Source organism: Solea senegalensis, linkage group LG8, assembly GCF_019176455.1.
Source record: "Solea senegalensis isolate Sse05_10M linkage group LG8, IFAPA_SoseM_1, whole genome shotgun sequence".
Taxonomy (NCBI): domain Eukaryota; kingdom Metazoa; phylum Chordata; class Actinopteri; order Pleuronectiformes; family Soleidae; genus Solea; species Solea senegalensis.
In genome coordinates, this window is record NC_058028.1 from 22,969,554 (window position 1) to 22,992,720 (window position 23,167).

General features: G+C 41.1%; 1 protein-coding gene across 3 annotated transcripts in view; it reads left to right on the top strand.

Moving 5' to 3' along the window:
* Positions 1 to 23,167, top strand: part of bcas3 (BCAS3 microtubule associated cell migration factor) — a 310,652-nt gene that overhangs the window by 113,224 nt on the left and 174,261 nt on the right. For all 3 annotated transcript variants that reach the window (XM_044031520.1, XM_044031522.1, XM_044031523.1), the window contains 2 exons: positions 2,214 to 2,410; positions 2,887 to 2,984. In XM_044031520.1, coding sequence (XP_043887455.1) covers positions 2,214 to 2,410; positions 2,887 to 2,984 — 295 coding nt within the window. The remainder of the gene's footprint in view (positions 1 to 2,213; positions 2,411 to 2,886; positions 2,985 to 23,167) is intronic.

The following is a 23,167-nucleotide window of genomic DNA, read 5'->3' on the forward strand; positions in this document are numbered from 1 at the left end:
GCTGTACATTTACTGTGGAAGTCCACAAAGAGTTCCTTAAAGCCCACATAGACCCAGAAGCTCCAATTAACGCTGCGTTTGTGTGTGTATCTGCGTCATTACCTCGTTTATGAAACCCTAAAGTTTCAGAACAAACAGTTTTCCTGGGCTCTGGGAAGCGGATCGGCACTTCCTTAATTTGATGTCGTCATCAGAAATCCGCACCACTCCTCTCACCACCGTAGCGCCTCCTGGTGGGGGCACTAGTCCGGGCACATCCAGTTGCGTACATTCAACCGCAGAAGAAGAACTACTTTTGTTGTAGCTGCTGAGATGCAGAGCATCCACCGTGCCAGAGGGGGAGCTGTGGATCTGAGAGCTGGCCTATCTATTACGTCACTTCCAGGTACCTGGCCAATCACAGGACAGTGGGAAAGCTCTCGTTGGCTGGCCAATCACAACACAGTCCACGTTCTGGGGGTGTGGTTTTGGTCTGAAACAGCGCTGCTGACGAGAGCGTCAGTGAGGAGATATTTTGATCGGCTCGTTTGCAGCGATTAGGAGGTTTTTAACCATGAAAACATGTTAATATATGTAAGTAGACCTCCATAACTAACATATATGTGTGATACAAGCATTCTATGTCACCTTTAAGTTTCATGGCTTGAGTTTTGTCCTGACATGCAGTATGAATAACTGTAACTGGACCTTGTGTGCATAGATGTGTTTCTTTTTTAAATCATGGAGAGACAAGTTAGTACTTGTACTTTTTAATAGATTTCCAACATAATGAAAAGTATACAAGATAATACTGATGGCTAGAAATTGTATATCTGTTATTTCGATTGTTGAACACGTGTGTTCATAAATGTGAACGCGCACATGGGAGAATAAGCAGTGCCAACATCTCACTCCTGAGTGAGATGTTGGCACCTGGCAGCCAGAGTGGACTGAGACTGTGAGCTGAGAGCTGGGCTGAGGTGAGAGACACACGTGTGCAGGGTAAAGATAATGAAATGTGAACAGAGAGACATCCAGAGACGTGTTAAGTGCTGCAGGGAGTTGAAAAGTCAGAGTTAGCGTGGGAGTGCAACGAAAAGTATGAGTCCAAGGCAGGGCATGATTGGCCAGCAAATTCAAGTGAGAGTGGAGATGAAGAACAGAGGAGGCAGTTACAGTCCAATGTTTATGTCACCTACTCCATAGCCCTCTCCTCTACTACTTTTAGTCAACATTAGTGCCACTCAGCTCAAGCACCCACAGAGTGCCTGCCATGCCAGCACTATCTTATTTCCCCAGTAGACCTCACCTCATCTTTGCTTCCATACTGTTGCGAGTGTCACACTTGTATTAACCCTCCGGGAAGACTTCCCATCATTCCAGCAGCACTCCCAACGCACACACGACCATCACAAGATATAACATCATTGTCAGAGTGTGAGTGGTGCGGGAGCAGATGAAGCTTTTAGCTGGAGGACATGTAACTGAGTTCATCTTAGTACTGAATAGAGTGTAGCCACCACCATTTCTGCCGTGTTTTGCATGTGTTTGTGTTTCAACAATCCCTAGAATATGATTGCTGATAATGTTGGCTATACTTGACGTCATGTCACTACAAGTAGGCCGTTTTTGTTTTCCTCATCATATGCATTGTGTGTGAGGTACAGAAGGCATATTTGTGTGTGTCAGTGATCTGTGGTGGACACTTTGCACAGCAGTAAAAACACAGGTGTTACTGATCACATTATTGATGGTTCTGATCCGTTCATATAGAGTAGGATAGTGTGACAGTGAACCAGCATACAGCCCAACACTTGATGAAGTTACACCTACAATTTTACTGGCTTTGCTTAGTTTGTCCCAGCACAGGAGACTTTGTCCAATCTACTTTGTCTCAAAACTACTCTGCATTTAGAGCATGTCCCTTCAATGGACAGATCACTTCTCCATCACCAGCAACAACTGCCTATGCTGCAAAGAACTGAAATAAGAAAATCATCTAACATAGATGAATGAGAAATGCAGTTCACATGTTCAAAGAGTGTTCACGTGTCCATGCTCATGTGAAAAGAGGAGCGCACCATGGACAGCTGCAGTCGAACTATTTTTTTCTATTTTTCAACTACTTTTCTTCCAATCTTGTCTACTTGGGCTTTAAATTAGACTATTTTAGGTTTTTGCCTGACAGATTTATTGTCTATGCTTCCAAACAATATACCTTTTTATATTCTCAGGTGGAGATTGTGACCCACACAGGGCCACACCGGCGGCTGTGGATGGGCCCCCAGTTTCAGTTTAAGACCATTCACCCTTCAGGACAGACAACGGTCATCTCCTCCTCTTCTTCAGTGCTTCAGTCCCAGGGACCCACTGATGTCCCACAACCTCTGTTGGACTTTGACACAGATGATTTAGACCTACACAGTCTCAGGTACTTGTGACTACGCAACCAAATGTAAAAGTCTGTGCTTATAAAGGCTACATTTTGATGTAGAGTGATTTAGGTTGATAACACTGGCCTCACAGGATAAAACAAAACAAGCCTACAGGTTGTCTGGGTAGCAACTTGTTAAGACCCACATACTTACATGACACCTAGCAGATGTCTTAAATGACAGGAGCAGAAGAATTCAGGTGAAGTAGCATACAGAATTCCACAAAGACTCTTTGTGTATGACTGGTAAATCACTCCATAACCATAACCACATTTGTAGTGTCATTTTAAGCCCAGACACCTTCATTTTCCTAAACATAACCATGTTTACTTTCCTGAATTTAAATACATTAGATTTACATACAGTCTGCTGTATGTTTACTATTGCAGCAATGATGATGAAGGTTGTGTACACCTGCCTTTACCGTTCGCTCTACTGTTGTCCTAATTCACGTTCATCTTCGTGTGTATAGGATCCAGCCGGTTCGTTCAGAGCCGGTCAGCATGCCCGGATCATCAGGGCTGGTAGCTGACCGCAGAGGACATTCTAACATCATGGATGCAGGATCAGGTAGGAAACTTTAATGGTTTACTTTGCAAACCTCAACTTTCTCTTTTATCTTTTATATCATCTTATATTACATTTCTGAACAGTTCATAAAAAAAAAACAACCTATTGTCATCTTCAGTTGTCAGTTGAGTGACGTTTTATTTCATATCTCATATCAGTCTGGACCGTCTGAGTGAATTGTTTGTGGTGGCGTCTATGTGATTGGTTTGATATTGTCAAGTCTCAGACGCGTTAATATCCATCAACATGTTAATCAAATATCATGCACAATAACATAATAAGGCAGTGATTGATGTCGATACGGATATTTTCCCTGCTGAGAGGCTGGTGTGCAACCGTGTAGTTGTGTGTGGCATTATTAGTCATTGTATATTATTCAAAAATGAAAGGTATTTTTGACTCTATTGGTAAAATCTATAGTTACGTCAAAACAAGTTCATATTAATATATTCACATGCATGCTGCTATTTTACTACCATAGGATACACTGTTTAGAGTATGTGCTAATTTGCACACAGCTTTTTTTTGCAAAAATATACCTTAAATCTGCTATAATTTGGCTTCATTTCACGTCACCTCATGAACATGTTTGGTGAAGGCGGCAGCCTGACCTCACAAGCAGGCAGGACTGCCTCTTTGTGGAGTTCTGGCTCCTTATTGGACACAGTGTTGTGGGATACTGGATACGTTTCTCCTAGATTTACTATCAGAGCCCAAAGACTGAGAGACTCATGTCACTGAGGAAACTCTCTTCATCAGTGTTAGTGATCAGAATATAGAGCTTTAAAGGTAAATCTAAATCTAAAAGTACTTTATAAAGAAATAATATTCATGTAGAAGTAGAAAATAAAGTTCATTCATTTATTCCACATTTTTTATCACTCAGGTCGCAGGTGTCCGTCACAACATGTCCATGTGTTTTCTTATCAGCAGTACACACTGACTCACATCCACAGAACACTTCCCCACACCGTCTGTTTGAAAGTACCTACCTTAGCTTGCAAGATTAGATAAAATTTGACCTGATTTTACCCTGTTTTAGTAAAGGTTTTGTTTTATTTTCACACAATAGTTAATATTTCGTTTTGGTCTTTTTGCGATGACAAATATGAGCCTGTAACATATAGTTATAGACTTGTACTTTACCTTGATCCTAGCCTTCTAAATGTTAGTGTAAAAACAAGTGTTTTTATTGTACACAGGGTAACATTTTAACAAAGAAAATAATATTTTAAAGGGGGAATAAACCTCCTCCGTGCTACTCTTGCGTCTTTCTTTTTTACTGAATAATTCATCGCGATAGTCGCTAACTTAATCCAATCACACAGATGAGTGGATTCCCCCTTAAAATCCGTCTTTTAAAGCATCGTAATGCTTTTCCATGTCTCTCATCAAGTGTTTGGATAATGCAGGTGAGGGATTTGACACTTTCTGCGTGACATTATATCTGTTTGTCTTCTTTTCGTGATGAAAGAGATAAAGCAGTGTTGTTGGCGTCTGTGTCATTATCTGCTGTGTCTTGTGACACAAGTCACTCATCTGATCTGCGCTCGCGCTGACAGAGCGACACTCCCACTCTTTGCACTCAGGTGTCAGGACATATTTGCTGCTTGTGTCAAAGAAGGTGTGTCACAAATACTTGGATGTGTTGATAGTGTCTTTTCCTCGTTCGCCATTGTCCTTTTGTCCCCAAACACATTCCACTTGGCACCTTACACATTTGTAAACAGATGGATGTAGATAAGGTTTGACCTCGATTTGTTTGCCACACTTTTTTTTTATTTTTCAATTTCAATTCATTTTATTAATCCACATATTTACAGATTGCATTTGTAAAAGAGATTTGACATCCTAGGTATAGAAAGTTTAAATAAGTAATAAATAATAAATAAGCCTCACCAATTTATAATCATTGATTCATAAGTAATTATTTTATTTCATTTTTTCTTGTCTTTTCCATAACATTTCATTTATGAAGTCCAGAGTAGGTCACATGAATAGCTGAATACCTTTTAATCATAATCAATAAAAATAAAAGTTAAAACCTGTAAATCTGAATTTATGTTGCATTAATAATCCAAAATTAAACAACAATATGCATGGAATTTCATTTTTTAATTTGTTTAATTAATTTATTTGCTGTCTTTAAGTGATGAATTAATGATTTTATTTCAAAAAGAAAATGAAAAATAAATGTTATATATATGGTGTGTGATGTGTAAAGGCAGCAGGCAGATACATGTAAGTAAATGACATAAAAAAAAAGTAATAGTTTCCTAATAATTTTAGATTCTCATGGCATTTTCACGACTCCATATTCCATCACAGACACTGATTTCGTTTCCTTTCCCTTTAATTCATGCAAAGGTAAACATTTCCACGCATGCATTCATTCTTTAAAGAATGCACTGTCTTTGATTGTCATCTTTGGAACACGTTCAGTGTTTTAAATCTTTTAAAACCTGTTGTAAGTTGTGACATTCTTGACAGATTTCTCGGGGCCCCTGCTTTAAATGAGCCATGTCTTCAGAAATGCTCAGTTTGGTCACGAAGAAGTCAAACACAGTGGACGCTAAAGACATGTTTGCTCTCAGTCTCACCTGTTACACTATTACACCCCCTGTGTCTGAGCCTTTGCCCTTTGCTTCCTCCCCTCCTGCACCTCCGTCCGTCCTCCTCTGTCTGCCCACGTATCATGTGTTTGTGCTTCGTCTCCTCCCGGCCTGTGTCCTCTGTGTGCTCGGTCTCTTCACTCACTGCTTCAGAGCAGAGATTGAGACAGAAGGACAGAGCCTGGTCCAGGGATGAAGGTGATGCTTATCAGTTTGTGTGTGGGTGCTCGCGAGCGCAAAGGGAGGGTTCAGTGTTGTGTCCTGCCACTGCCATGGCGCCGCCTCTTATCACACACATCACCTTTGTCTCACTCTCTGAAGAAAAAGCCTGTATGTCGCAAAACTTACCAATGTGACTTGTTTTTCTTCTTCTTTTTTTTTGTTTAGATGATGAATGTGACAAAGTGGCACTCAGTGAACACATATTCTTTGCATGCATCTGCAGCTGTGTTCATCGGATAGATAGATTTTCTGAGCCTGATCTCATTGAAGTTAGATTTGAAAGCTGGATAGCAGTAACACGTTTGAGCTTACAGTTGGTAGACACATTTAATATCTTAAAATGAATGTAATCATGTCAACCATGTCATTTTAGGTGTGCTAATGCAGATAATGCATCAGAAATGCCACTGATATTGTCAAAATTGTGCACTGGCATGTGTCTCTGCAGTTGCCACGTCTTTAAAGTACTAACTCTTTTGCTTCGCTACCAAAAAACGCGAGTTATGTGGTGCTATAAAACAGGAATGTAAAACAATGTTATATACCATATTACAAGACTTCCATTTTGCGTACAATTAAGGCTAATGTGTTTTATTTTTTCCTAAAAATTAGAACGGATTTTAAGTACATGATTCATTCCTTTATTTGTGTCATCTTGAATCTGCTGTTGCACTCCTTATCATATCACAGTTGTCTTTATATTTTATAGACTGTGGCTGTAAAATCACAATGCAGTTCAGAGAGAGTGGACACTCCTGCTTCTGTTGGCTGTTCTATTGCATCTACTCTGTACCGGCATCAACAACAACTCCCTACGCTTCAAAGAAAAATAAAAATAAAAAATAGGGAAAGATTTAAAAAGACGTCAGACGATTAATGCAGTTAAACAAGTGTCAATATCGGCAAAGAGTAATAGAACAGAGCGATGACGACCTGTTGATCAGAAGTCAACAATCCATAAACGTTACTCGTGATCCTGGCCTTCTGCACCTATAAGAGTTGCTTATACTGGTGTATTTTTCAAATGTATTGGGAAAATATCGATGATAAGTGATAACAGAGATGCCACGCTTCTACTTCCAGACCGTATATATCATGTAAGTTATCTTTATACAAATCAGAACTCATATAGGCTAAAGCATAGTTCATGTGTCATGATTCATGCTCGTTTATTGCTCGAGAATGGAATCAGGTCATGTCTAATTAACAAGTTTGAAGTTTCACGTGTGTGAGATGCAGATCTACTTCCCACTGTGGACAATACCTCTGTAGTTGTACCGTCTATATGTAGTGTATTTATATTGTGCCATGAAAGCCTGAGACAGGCACATGTTTTCCAGCCATTTTTATTAGAATAAAAGTGTCCTCGGGCCCAGCGAGGCCATAAAGCTGCAGTTCTCTCTAATGTGACTCACTTACAGTCAGCCAGTCTCCCCACTGTCTGCTCCCATCTTATCTCAGCCCATACACTCTGCTTATCTCTGCCTTCCCTGAGGTGATGGGACACCGTCTGCCTGACACACACACACACACACTTGTACTTTCTTGACTCAGCATAATTGACTGTATAAGGGGACCGACATTGCTGTCTCATTTTCCACCATCTCCAATACACAGGATCAATGCGAAGCACTTATCAATACCCCCTTACATGCCTTTCAGTGTTGTACGTAGAGTAAATCAGTAAGTGTGTGCGTGCGTGTGTGTGTTTGTGTGTAGCAGCAACGTCAATCCCAGCTAGACTACACAGTAGCATGTGATGGCCCAGGAGGTCATATCAAGAAAGAAAGAAAAGGAGGCAGACCTGAAAGAGAGATAACACCTGAGCACTGAATGAAAGAATCTTACCTGTGTGCATGTGTGTGTGTGTTCACTGATAACCTCCCTGTCCCCCTCCACAATAACTGCAGTTGTGTTTTGACTCTGTAAAGAAAGCCACCCTGCTCCCAAACAGGAAATAACAATCTCTGTAGTGTCAGCTGGTTTGTTGTTGTCGTCTTCACTCTGTGTGTCCGTCCCTGTTTTTGTTGCCACATCTTTGCCTCCATCCATATGCGTGTGTGTGATTTATCGTGATTTATCAGTGGCATTGATTCACTGATAGCGTGGTAGCTGGCGGCAGAGCAGAGCAGAGCAAAGCAGGCAGGACGACGAGGGAGCTGGTTTTGTCACAACACACTGAAAACAGTGACTCGCATCTATTATTCTGGTTTAAGAATCATTGACCATGAAACGCAATTTCCGTCTGAATTTTTAATTTTGAATTTATGTTGATCCGTGTGTGTATGAGCATGTTTATTCCTACTGAAAGTGTGCACTTATAATATAATGTGTGTCTATAAACAGCGTCCTCTGAAGCAGGGAGTTAATCAGTGTGGGATCAGCAGCTATCATCCATTAGCCACATCCACCTCACATTATCACAGCTCAGTTACCTCCTCTGTCCCCAGCGTCAACGTGTGTGCGTTTCACTCTTTGTGCCGGTGTTCTGTAACAAACCTCCAGCACAGCTTCAGCAGCTTCATCACATCGTTTGACCTATTCTGGAGGGACTCTGCTTTTCATTAAAGTTATTTAAAATATATATATATATATATATATATATATATATATATTTATAATTTGTGACATTGTTTTTAGCCTTTAGTTTGACAGGATGGATGAATATAAAAGGGGGAGAGAGTTGTAAACATGCAGAAAAGGCACTGTAGCAGTCAGCCTCAGCCCGAGGGGGCGCCAGCTCTATAGGTAAGCTGTTCCATGCCTCCATGCAAGGTCTTTTTGGCCTTGATCCCAGTGCAAATCAAGTCTTTGCTTAGGTCTGATCCAAGAAACAGTAACCTTTACATAGTTGTTGGTTAAAGCAAAATTTGTAATCACCTGAAAAAACAAACAAACACAATTTGTGTTTGTGTTGCCTTAACATAACTTTTTTTAAAAAGTAGATTTATTATTTGTATTATTATTTTTCATCCTGCAATATAATATGGTGCCATATTATATTGCCACATTTGTACAGAAGCCTAGAATAGGCAAATCAAAAGGCTCTATAGAGAGTGCCTTTCTTGTGAAGGCCACTGTCGTTTCTCACATACACTCAGACCATCATGCAAATGGCATTGACTTGGTCTCAATATGTAACTTTACCCTGAGATGCCACTAAATCCTACAGACTGGTCCTTTAAATATGTGATAAACACTTTGTTTTCTGTGTCTATTGATACAAATACTGCAGATCCTCCTACATATTATTGTGGCATGATTCTCTACAATGTTTCCCTTTTTTTAATCTTGTGACAAGAGTCATTTCTGCAAACGTGTTTCTGACAATGCATACGTTTATGTAAACTGGGAAAATTCTACAAATATATCTGACGACCCATTAATTAATCTCTTGTGAACCCAACATTCCAGTCTCTGCTCCAGACAAAAAAAAGATATGCTCAGTTTGTTACTTGTAACCATAGAAACACTTCAGTCGCAGTACTAGAGTACAGTGTTGTGATAAAGTTGATCTTTGTCATGCCAGCTTACAGAGAGTACGTTTCCTTCTGGAATTTGTGTCTTGTTAATTAGTGACAGCTGACACCAGTTCATAATTTCTAACTGGCGCTGACTGAGAATGAGAAGCTGCGAGCAAAATCTTCGCTAAACAAGATTGAGAAGATTGAGGAGAAGTAAGAGTGTTGGTCGCGTCTGAATTGACTCTGTCCTTGTATGCTGCCAAACTCTGAGCTGAAAGACGGTGCTTGGCCGCACCCAGATAGATTTATTCTTCTTTTCACATTCACAGGCTCAAATGTTCACTTCGACGTGCAGTGAAATGCTGACTAGCGTCTGTCTGTGGTAAATAAGAGAAATGCTGGAGTAAAGAAAGGATCGAATTTTGATCAGAATCAGAACGAGGATCAGAATCCCCTGAGTGTGTGGTATGGATATAGACGTAGCCTCATGGCTAGCAGTTCAATGTCTGGACTGCAGAACTGTTTCTTTACAGTAACGTGACCAGGGTGGCACCATCTGTTGTTCATAAATGTAGAAAACCCACCGCCTCTGTTTCTTTCCGCTCCCCGATCTATTCCTGTCTGCCCAAACCATTGGAAAGCTGTCGATGGTCGTGATAACAATACCAAGGATCATTGTAGAGCACGTGTGTCAAACTGGTGGCCCGGGGGCCACATGTGGCCCTCCAGTCGCCCACCACTGTGCAAGGTGATGGAATAGAGACAGAATATTTGTATTACTATAATTTGTATTATAGTAATACGACATTTGGTTGTAATCATTGCTTTGTTAAATGTATTACACTCAACATGAAATTACATATATATGTAAGCTGCTTTAATCACAATTATCCTCGTCATTATTTGCTAAATTTTCAATTGAATTCTCCATTTTTGTGAATCATAAATATGTTTTTATTGTGAATCATTTTGTACCAAAACAAGCACTTTTACTCTGCAATAATGTCTAATATCATAATAAATATCTTATATTGCCCACCGGCTACTAAATAGTTGTTTTTTCCACTTTGTTTCCTCTATGTCGGCCCCCACTTGACCGGACTAGATGCTCATTGGCCCCCAGGTCATTTGAGTTTGACACCCCTGTTGTAGAGAATGTCGACTTCAGTTGAGTTGAGATCTGGAGACGAGAGCATATGATTCACATCATTTTCATTAGAGCACACAGTGAGCCCTGGTGCTGTGTGTGTGATAGATTTGTTTCTTCACACACTTGTTCCTTCATTTGGTTGTCGTTGGGAGGAATAGAGTCTTGACTGGACCGTCCCCGGTGCTGTGGTGTCCACTGAGAACACGTGTTTTCTTGACACATTTGATTTGCAAAACAGGGAGTGTTCACTTTTTCCATGTGACATTCACTTTTCCTTGTTTCCTGATAGTCTCAGGGCTAAGATCACATCAAGCCTATAGCCAGGGGCTAAAAGGGTTTGGTGTTCCTGTGGAGAAGGGCTGCTTGCACAAGCATTTGATCAAATGTAAATAATGACAACATTAACGTTAAATCCTGCAGACATCAAGCTCTTGCCTTATGGATGAAGAGAAGGCAAAGCCTATTAAAGCAGAGGTCAGAGGTTGTAAAACCTGCCTCTTGCTCAATTTGCTTGCACCAATTGTGACATTGATGAGTGTTGGAATTAGAGCTAATTGATTATTAATATATTACTAAATTAATCGACCGCTATAGTTTGATAGTTGATGAATCAGTTTAAAGCTTTTTTCATTATTAAAACAAGATTTCTGATTGTTTCAGCTTCTTAAATGTGAATTTATTCTTAATTTATTTGCTCCAGATAACAAAGTTAATCATTTTGGTTTGTGGACAAAACTAGACATTTGAGAGATGAGACAATGGCTCTAATTTATATCACAATGGTGTAAATGTTTAATTTTCGGATTACATTTTGGTTTTGAATTGAGTTCAAAATAGAAAAGCACTCAAAAACTTTCAAATTAAAGCTGTAAATGTGTGTAGTGTATATTGATTTTTTTTCCTAATTCCAGGGAGCTGTGCAATGTATTCTTTGACTAGAAAATTAAAAATACTGAAACCTAATTAAGAAAGATCATCTGATTTATGAGGGCAACTTATCAAAATATGTTTTTCTACCAGAGTAAAATGATTGAAAACCATGGGCTGTGAGTAAACATTATCAACGTACGACAAGTATTTTTAATCTTAAATAAACACTTCAGCCTTTCTTAATGTGACTGTGTGTATGCATGAATGCACCTGTTAGCATCAGCAACACAGTGCCTCCTTGTTCCACTGACCCACCACCATCATCAGCACCACCCTGAGGCGAGAAGGGGCTTTCCCCTCGTCTCACCCTTCTCACAGAGGCTCTGCAGCAGAAAGAAAGAAAGAAAGAAAGAGGAGGTTATGCATGACTGAATAAAAAAGATGAGGAGAGAGGCTTTGTACCTGCTCCCTCCCTAAGTCACACACAAACTCACACACACTTAGCCTGCCATCTTTCCCTCCCTCTTCTCTCCTCCCCTTCATACCTGAGCAGCCATTAAAAAGACTGGGCACCTGTGCTGTGGTATTCTGTCCCTCGTTCTTTTTCTAATACACACATACCGCAGTAACCTATACCCCACAATTACCTCCTGCTCTCATAAAGAGCCCTTGTATTTTTGTGCTATAGTGGCCACACTGACAACAGTGATTGTGCAGGCCAGAAAGATGCCCGGCCATCTGATCTCTTCCTTAAAGACAAATACCCTCATTTCCCGTGACCCCCTCGCTTCACCCTCCCATTCCTCCTCTCCTGATGTTATTTTCATCAATAGGCACCTTTGTCACCTTGCTGCCACTCGGCCCCTCCACCCATCCTGTGCGTTGCCTCAGGGTGTGTTTGGTGACCCGTTGGCTGGTGACAGGACATAACAGCAGATCTCCACAGTCACTGTTTGGTCCTCTTTTTTGTTTTCCGTTCCTTGTCATCACCAGCAATCAGGGCGCAGGGAACCACTGAGCTGTTATCAGCAAGAAAAGTGATCTGCATTCAGATCTGAAAGGCACAGGAAGCAGTCTGAGGACGAGTGACACATTTAAACGTGGTTTTCCTGGAATGTTCCTGGAATATCTTTTAGTGGTCTGAGATACATATTCCAGACAGATCGATGTCTCTATGGGAGTCAGAGAAGAACAGAGTCTGGAGGCCTCAAAAGCCAAAAAACTGACATTGCTCTGGAACTCAGCGGAACATCAGAGACTTTACTGAATTTACTTTATTTGGAGACGTTTCTGCTGCTTACACACTGCTTTTCTTTTTTTATTAAAAATACCATAGTCCACCCGCCTCTGCTTTTAAAATGACACTGTTAAGTGCGTCTGTCTGCCGTGTCCTGCAATTATAAGATCTATATTTCGCAATAAACTTCCACTCATATCTTTCAATAAAAGTTTGATCCAAACTATTTGAAACCTGCACGTCGGATACTTATGTTAGCCTCCTTTTTATACTCTTGTCAGTCCCATTAATAGTGAAATTGCTTCACCACTGGGGGAAACCATGTTGGAAAAACCTGGTGTGTCAAACTCATCTTAACCATTTCTTCCTCAGTTTTTCCTTCCCCTGTGTTTTCTTTATTCCCATTTTGTACTTTTAAGACCTCTGGAAGTGTGTTAGCAAGTGTGTGTGCTGGGCTTTGGGGACTTCAGGGAATGGTATAACCACATGCAGGGATTTATAGGAAGTGTGCGCGTGAGTCGGAGAGATCAGGGTGTGACATGGATTGATATGGTTGAGCTGAGCGCTGATCAAGTTTTTGGAGCGAGTGGTATCTCTCTCTCTCCCTCTCTCCCTCCCTCTATCTCTTTTGTGTGTGTGTGTGTTTATCTGTGTGTTTTTGCGTTGGTGCACTTATAATCTGCCAGAGATGGAATGTCCTCCAGCATTAGTGTTATACAGCAAGAGCATGTGTGTGTGCATCCGCATGTGTGTGTGTGTGTGTGTGTGTGTGCACAGTCAGTGCCAGAGGGCAGTGAAGACTGAGCAGCTGCTCTTTATAGTGACTGAACGGACACCAATGTGTCGGGCATCTGTCACGCGTTCACCCTACATGCCTGCCCACTGTGGTGTATGTCTGCATGTGTGTGGGTTTATTAGAGAAAGTGTGTTGGCGTGTGTCTTTTTTTCCCAGTCATATGATAATTATGTAAAGCCATTATAATGTTATCGATGAATATAGATTTGTGTGTTGCAAATAGGGACACAGTAGAAACATGATATGTCGTCTGTGTGTGTGCGCGCGTGTGTGTGTGTACCAGCTGCTGGAGCACAGGGTCATGTCAATGCATGATGCTCACTCACTCACTTACACACATGTGTTACAGAGCAGTGGTTCTGTGTGCCAGTGTGAGGCTGAGCAAGCGTCACCGTTGGTACCACCCTTTTCACTCCCATGACCTCAATCTGAGACGGGCGTCCTGCCAGGGCTGCCATTGCTCTGTCAGTCTGCTGGGCCCACTGCAACTTCCAATATGTGAAGGGGAAGTAATAGAACAGCTGTACACTGACCTCATACACACTCTCTCAGGCTTTAAGTCATGTGAACATTGTTTAAACATTTGCGCACATACAGCAAACCCTTTGCATATTCCCTTGTTTACACCTAAATTAGCAATATGCACATTTATTAATCAAGATGAAGATGATCTTGCACTATAGTGTAACCTGTTCTACCAACTTCTTCGCCTTCTTTTGTCCTACATCATTTTTTACTGCCCATAAGAGTTTTTCCTCTGCCCACCATGAGCTCAAATCAGCCTTCACTGAACATGCCATCATCGTATATAATCTTTATAGTTGTAATAGAATGCACTAAATGGAGAAGAAATCCAATCAGACGTGCATCATACATGGATGGCTGTACCGTATGTGTTAAGTGTTTTAACATGGGAGCACTTCCAGCCCCCTCCTTTATCTGCTTTTCTATTCCTCCATCTCTCACCCCATCCCAAATCACCGGGGACGAGTACGACACATTGTCATCAGGACTGACATGTCTTTCTCTCCTTTCATCCTTCTGCTTTACTTTTTTTTCCATCTGTTGTTTCTTTTTCTGTCCTTCCAACCCACTCCCTCCACACTTTCCTCTCTCCCTCTCTCGCTCTCTCTGACATTAACCCTCTCTGACAGTGTCTCCATTCTGTCGCGCTCTAATCCACCTCTGAGAGGTGTTAAAGCGCTTACTCTGTCTCTCTCTCTCTCTCTCTCTCCCGCTCGCACACACACACACACACACACACACACATGCACGCACACCATCACTGTAGATCCCGTAAGGTATTGATCTGCCGTCCTGCTCACTCTAATGGGAATTTTTACACCTAAGCATCAGAAACGCCTAATGCATCGCATCACAGCAGCCCACACACACACACACACTCTAACTTCCATGCACGGAGATAATTACTGCGAGCGGCTGAGCCTCACTGGCAAGTGTGGTAAAAAATGAATGGAGGATAGAAGAGGAGAATGCACTCAACAGCGTATGCACGACTCTCTTAGCATCTGACTCATGTCACAGATGTTCAGACTGTCTCTACATCACACACACGCTCCATTTCTCTCAGGGCAACTGTAAAATAATGAATCTCTTCATACTGCTTCTGGAAGGCTGACAAACTCTCAAATTGTTTTGTTAGATTCATTAATATCCAGTGTGTTTGTTGGCACCTAAAACCAAGCGGCGGAAAACTCAACACTGAAATGTGTGTTTAGTGGTCGTGCTATTTCAGTACTCTTACTGTGTGGTATTTTGTACCCTACAGAGGATTTGCAGTGGCTTCAGACAGCTCCAGTATCCATATCTCAGCACAGGCCCAGTAGCCAGGATCATATGTTGCCATTGTATGTTTTTTGCAAACCACAGATACATGTGAGCTCAAGTTTCTGAAGCAAAATTACTACACTAATGTCCACAGATGTGCACATCAACGTAATAGTGTTTTACCTACTTGTTTCAATGGGCAAATCAGGGTGATGATAACCATTGCCTGGTTATAAATGGGGTTATTTGTAGGCACATATTTAGCACTGAGCACCTGGTCAGTGGTAGGATGTTTATTTGTTTTTTTCTTTCTTATAGCTTTAGCGTCCTCTATGAAAATGTATGACACAGGATTAAATCATATTTTGATGTCCCATGTCCACCGCTGCTTGACGGATGTTTCGCTCACTATGGTACATGCTACTCCTCCACCTCTTAAAATATTTGTGAGCCATGTCATTATGGAAATGCTGACATGTGCCACATTTGCAGAAACTTAAAACTGTGCTGTGCTGGAACTTTTAAACATAAACAAATGTTTGTTACATTCAAACCATTGTGAAATGAGTCTGTAGCAGTGTTAAAATCCCCGCGTCGCACACAGGAAGTGATTCATTTTACATTAACACAATAGAAACATTGTGCTAAATTCTAATATAGGGAGACAGTTGCAAAAGGGTTGGAGTTTACTGAAAACACAAAAAGTCATCCACAAGTGAAGAGAATTCTACTGCTCAACAAACACTTTTCATACCTCCCCCTTGCACTGCTGCTGTATACATACAAGGGCTCCCAGCATGGTCAGGTCTGATAGTATTGCTTGACACAGCCCATTTTGAGCATACAAATAATGTTACATCACTTATGTACCTGAAGGCAGCTTTAACATTCAGTCTTTTTTGTACAAAATGTACAAATGAAATGTTTGGTTGGCAGAAAAGTTAAATTGCTCTTGATCCTCACAGTCCATATCTGCTTCTGTAATGAAGTAACTGCTGTTGTGCATATGTACTAAAATGTTATTTAAAGTCAAATATAATAATATAAAATATATATATGTTATGTTATATATGTTATATAAAATATAACACCTTTTTTTTTTAAATCAGAATAAAATCCGACAACCTCAAAGGACAGAGATTAAGATTAGCGTAAATGGAAAATAAAGGTTAAAGGAGGAGGTCAGGCAACATTTTTGATGCTAAGACATCAAATAAGAAGTATATATTGGTATCAATTGTCTTTAGGTGGGGTGTTTTGATTAAAAAAAACTATACCATTTGCATAATGTAAATCAAGTGACCTGGTCCTGATCCCTCTGCACTCAGGTCAAATTGACCTCTTCTTTGAGTATGTAAACTTTAAAAAAATGGATGTGACTTTCATGTTGGGTTAATTGTTTCAAAATGAGTGTGCTGAAGCCCAGCGCCCAAGGACTGTACTGTATACTGGACTTTTGTTTAAAGCCATGACTCAGCTTTAATCATGGACACATAATTAAAGTTCTCTAGACTTTTTGTAGCAGTTAATAATCTGTTTGAAGGGCAGCGTTAACAACTGGCTTTATTCTCTATTCTTAGCTGTAAAAATAAGGATTTCTTATATTTGTGTCCAGATGGAAATCAATCTTCTTTCTTTCTTTTGTTTTTCTTGGTGTTACCTCGGGGCTGACCAGTTGGAGTTCTACTGCAGGCTCATTTCCTCAGCAGGTGTGTGTGTGTGTGTGTGCGCGCGTGTGTCTGTTGAGTGCACATTTACGTAGATACTATCAGTTCACCTGCTCCCGTCTAGCCACAGAAGCAGCCATTGTGTATTGATGCTAGCGAGCGAAAGGCCAACCCCCTTCAGGTGACAACAGGTGTGTGTGTGTGTGTGTGTGTGTGAGGATAATATCAAGGAGGATATTGTTTATGTGATGGGGGGTTGTGGGGCTGTGGGGTGAGAGAGGCTTTAGGGAGAGGGGAAGAGGTTACAGCCTTTCTGTCCTCACCTGGAAATTATGTCCTGCCGCCATTTTACTGGAGTGTGTTTCCAATCACTGCTGGAACGTGAGAAATGTCCGCTTGGGAATTCCTTCCCAACTTCCTGTCTGTCTCCCACACTCTCTTATAGAGTGTGTGTGTGTGTGTGTGTGCGTGTTCGACAGTAGCATTCAGAGTCTGTCTGTTCGTGCCAGAATTGTGTTAGCAGTTTGATTGAATCTCCTTTTACTTAATGAATAGCCACTTCAGCTCGCAAGGATTAATTGGGACAATGAATGGTTCGTTTTTATTTAAATAAGCAGTCAATGAGTATAGCCTTCACAATCATCCTACCTGTCAGTAACCTGCATGGTTCATCATGATAATGTTTAATGTTTTCATCATGGTGATTGAGAAATCTCTCCTCCACTCTCTCCAGCACTTATTAGACCGTGTTTGAGGGCAGAGGTTTGACTAGACAGCAAACATAAGGGCAAATGAGATATATTGGCTCAATGTTTTCAAAGTGTACCCATGCTATTACTTGCTTTTCCAGACTTGTAGACCCCACCTTTAATGCACTTAAGAGCCATTCTACTATATTTAACACAGTCAATGTACTTGTAATTGGATGTGCTGTGCAGGTTGTGGAAACAGATAATATCCTCCTGAACATCAGTAATCTGGAGTTGGAACTTTTGTAGAACAGTGTGTGTCACCTGGGGAGTTGTAGGGTATTTTTTTTTGTTTTCTGTTTGTTTGTTTATGTGTCTCATTGAATATAAGTGATTTGATTTAATATATTAGGTATTTTTTCTTGCATGTCAGTGCAAGTCTGGCCTCTGTTATATTATCTTTTTAGAAAATCATCTTCACTGAAATTTTCTTTTTTTGTGTTTTTTGTGTAATAAACTATGATTTAATTTACTTGAAAATGACCTTTTTGCCAAAATAAACACTAATCAAAGTCAGGCATTTTGTTAACGTCTCTCTGACTGCATCGTGTGTTATGTGCACTTTGTTTCCAAATATTTTGCAGATGTGTTTTCACATTCACCTTTTAAAATGGAGACGGACAAACAAGGCAATGACAGGAAGAGGCCACGAGGGGAGGGTGCTTCAGGGTCTTGGGGTAAAACAGTCGGCATCTGCACAAAAAGAAGGAAGAGAGTTTGAAAGGCTGAGACACACAACCATGTTGTCACTGATGTGTAGCAGTAGTGGCAGCACTAGCCCATGTTGGCATGTTGTGGCTGCAGAGCATTGCACATTTTTCCTGAGGATCCTGGCAGAAGCAAAGTGACAGCTTTCTTCGACAGAGCTGCTTCCCTTTGTCCTTTTTTTTTTTTTGCTGTTTCTCAGACGTTCATTTGTGCATCTGATAGTTTTGCAGTGTTGCAAGAGTGACCAGGTCGTTCCTCACGTCTGATTGTATGGTCATTTTGTCACTGCAAATTTGACATGCTTTAGCTATCTACCACTATGTCTTACCCCGCAACCGAAACAAGACCCTCAAGTGTACTAAAGCTTCTCTACATTCAAGTTCTGCATGTACATATGCAGTCAACATGAGACAGTATGAAACATTCATATCACTATTATTCCTACCAAAACTCGTTGCATTCCCCAATATTATTGTTGAAATAAACGTGTAAAATGCAGGACTGCATGGTGGTGAGGGAGACACTTTTTAAGTTTCTCATACATGTGAAACATTAACCACTTTCCCCATTCAAGATTAACCCATGATAAACTTGAGGGCTTTTTATTATAGCGATAATATTCCATCCCTATTATGTCTGTGACATGGATGTTTTCATACGTCATCATTTATTTCCCGCATCACTCAACATCTTTGCAAAAGAATGAGAGAACTTCAACTTTATTATTATCCTGAAAGAAATGTGCGATCAACATCATGCATCAAGGCACATACAAAACAGGAAAACAACAAAGATACTCCCACCACACTGAATTAGAAACTGAAGTACCATTCATCAAATGTCGTGCTGCTCTTTGGACATTTTAAGACTTGTATACAAGTATCTGTGTTTCTATTTTTGAAAGAAGTCTTTCGTCATCGCCCATCCAGTACATCTGTTTCACTTGTTCCCCACCTTCTTCTGCCGTCTTATTCCCCTTACGTCTCTCTGTAGCTGTTATCAGCAGCACAGGAAGCTGTTGTTTCCACAGTGCTGGAAGTTAACATCCATCTATCTGATGACAAGGGGAAATACTCCAGATGTGAACAGCTTACGCCATTCCTCCCTCTCCCCGTTTCCCAGTTTCTTTTTCTGCCTTTTCCTATTAGCTTTTTTTCTACATAAGTCTTGATGGTTCAAACCAATTTCTGGCACCAGTGCAGGCCTGCTGCTATAGATTACATCTCCTCCTGTCTGCTTGATTGATAACGTAGTTGTTGTTTGTTTCTGTCCAATGTCTTAAATGTGGGTGTGGAAACCGAATGAGGCTGGAAGACATATTTAGACCATCTAGTGCATCATACACATAAAACATGGAGTAAATATAATAATATTCACCTCTTGACAAATGACAAAGCAAAAACAGATGTCCAATGTATACAAAAGACGAGAAACTTTAGAAATGTGTCACTGTCTTTGTCACTCATACATGTTTTGGATTCATAACTTTGTGAAAATGAAAATGAACATGGACCTTAATCTCACATCAGTAGTCTACAGGGTAAAATGAATTGCAGCATAACCTTACCTACCAGCACCCTGAAGGCTGAGGATAAAATCTGTGTGTGTGTGTGTGTGTGTGTGTGTGCATATACACGAATGAATATATAGTCCCTGAAACTGAGTTAAAATATAATGTGGCATTTGGTTGAGGCCGGAAATGTATTCAGAAGCATAACACGTACAGGAGAGAGCTCACCGCACACCAACACTCATATGCACACATTGAACATGTGTTTCTAATGAAGGTGGTGTATGGATGAGGCTAGTCAGCCATACAGCATGAGGTCATCCAATTGGGCATATGGATGTTAAGTGTTCATGTATGTGTGTGTATGTACAGGGAGAACTATCATTTCAATACGTGGAGGGGGGAGACACTCTTGCACTTAAAGGCTGCACTTGAAGTCTTTGCCATGTGAGTGTGTGTGTGTGTGTGTGTGTGTGATTCTGGTACAGGCCATCAACAGCAGATCTGTCTTGTGTTGCTGAGACTCGATTAAAGCCCCTGCAGCCTTTCATCCAAAGCCCATGCATTTAGATGGTCTGCATGTCTCTGTGTATTTGTATGTTGAAATGTGTTGCGTGTGTGTGTGTGTGTGTGTATGTACTATTGTACGACGCATGCTGTTAGCCACTGGGCCAACAAACACCCTTAAAAGGATTTCTGCATGGCACAGGCAAGAAAAGGACATAGATGGCACCTCAGATTTTATGCTATGTGTTGGTCAGTCTGTGTGAATGCAACACACAGGGAGGAAGAGTGATGGGGATGTTGTCACTGGCAGCTAGTCATGGCATTTCCACGGCTGGCTTCCACTGTACCATTTCCATTCTTACCCTCCAGTATCCCCCCAATCCCTGTCTTCCTCTTGTAAATGGGGCTTTCCCTAATTAGCCCATCCTAGCCCCATCCCCTCCAGGAGAAGCCCGATGGCATAGCACCTCAGCCCCAGTAACAAGCACCCCTTTCCCCCCCTGCGGTGTGAGGAGTGGGAGGTTAGCTTAGCATCATGGCAAACTAGGCTGTGGAGCCTCAGAGCGAGCCCCGGCGCCGGCCAGCCACATCCCCACTGGTCAGTCTTGCACTAATCCAATAAATGAGTTGTGCGGGAGGGCAAGTGTCACACACACTGTGTGCAACACTTTCACATACACACACGATGTGCATGCACACTTTGAGGTCCAGTGTTGTGACAAGCTGCTGCTAATTGTGTTCTGTCTGTCCCTGTCTCCCTCTGCTCTGCAAGGCTCAGAGAAATTCCTCAACCAGTGGGTGTGTGTGTGTGTGTGTGTGTGTGTGTGTGAGGCTCTATAGATGTGTGTATATGTGTGACTGTTTCTACATTTTCTCTGCTCTGGTGTCTGTTGTTTTTGTAGTTGACCCCCATGTGTTGTCTTTTGTGTTTTTACTTTATTTCTGCTTGAAAAACTGTACACTGATCACTTGTAAAGGCCAAGCCTTCATACACCGAAAGTCACCTTGGTGTGTCACAAGCTTAATCCCAAACATGCTGCTTTTAATTCACTTTGAAAGCACATTCTCCCACAAAAGTGTTTGAATTCTACCAACTTCCTGTGACATACACACTATATTTTGACTTTCTTCAGAACACGAGTTTAAAAAATCCTAATGGATTTGGTTGCATCACCCATTAGAGGGGAATCTACACCGATATTTCTGGATGAATCAGCCCCAAACCTCTGTAGTCTTAGCCCAGCTAATCTGCGTCCTGAATTACTCTGCATCTCATCCTTGTGCTGAGAGGTCACAGCCAAGAAAACGTGTGACATGACATCCTGCATTCCATAAAGTCTCATTAGCAATCCTAGTAAATCAAGTGTCAACTGAGGTGCGATGCAGTTTAATATGGGCAGTAGTAGACCAATGGAGTTGTTCACCCTTGCTTGTTGTGCAGCTACTTTTTTTACATCACGATCAGAGGCACTCAATATAGATTTAAAGCAGAGCTCTATAGCAGTCAAGTGTACAGAAGCCATCAAACAGACCATCTCACAGACATTAAAACTGTCACTGTAAAGATGCCAGACCTGAGCCCTTTGGGACCCAGACATTATGGCGGGGCTCAGAAGACATTTTTGAAATTATATTCCAATTTGCAGTTTACAATTTAAACCTGAACTGATCTATGTTTTTCATAATGCTTTGTAAAATAAAGATATTGAGATTATTTTATATGTTAAATATATATAAAAAAAACAGTTAATGACACTGTTTATTTTCATCTTAATACTAAGGTTAAGTTTAGGCATTAATGCAGACCTTCTGAGAGAAAACCTTTGGCCAAATAATCGGTGACCGATTCATCAAAGGAAGCAGTAGGCTTTATGGGAAATGTGGACTTAATTTACTGCACTGGCATTAACAATACCATTGGCACGAGGCAGGGACTTCCGATACCCCACTACATTTGTTTACTGTAATTTAGCAGCATACAGTTCTTTTGCTGGTGACATGTTAGTGTTCAAGCCCTCACACAGCACTTTTGGATCTTAGCCCATCAAACACAAATAAATTGAAATCACGATAAGAAACTTGGAAAAATACTTTCTGCGTGTCACCTGAATCAATTTAAAACAGAAGCAGGAAGAAGGATGACTAACCATTGGTTCAGATTTGTGCTGCTGTCATGTATGTGATGCATGACCTCCCAGCTAAGTATGAAAATGACAAAAAAAAATACAATATTCACCTGATTCAACTTTAGCTATTTTGTTTACTCTACAATATATCCCTCCCTTCTTCCTTCCTATGTTATTAGTGTGCACTGAATGCAACATCTTTGTAAAACAGCAGCTGTTTTATACAATGTCTGATAAACAAATGTGACCTAATGAAGCAGTAAGTACTTCAAGTCCATCTCTGCAAAATCAGGAACACATGGTAGACACACAAACACATGCACACACCAACACACACACCAACACACACATCCATGTGAGAACATGTTGATGACACACGAGGCTGGGAGAACACTGATTGTCGGGCATTTCTTTTTTTGCAGTCACAGCTCACGAAACACACAGGCACCTGAGGAAGTGGGGAGCTCTCACATAAGTTCCACACTCGTGTTCTTGTGTGTCTTCATCCTTTTCCTATTCTTTCCCATTGCTTGCCGCATTAACACAGGTATCGTCAAATGTCTTTAAGGGGAAAGCGCCATTCTGTAAGCACACTTACATCCACAGCCGCACACGCAGAACACATGACACAACCTCATCACAAGAAAAGCCCTGAGCCAGAACAGGCAGGAAAACTCTGGAAAACCAGGATACAATTTGGCACTTATGGAGCCTAAACGATTTCCTCCTGGGCGTTGGGCTCTGTCCTACTGGGAAAAGCCAAAAGACCGGCAGAGA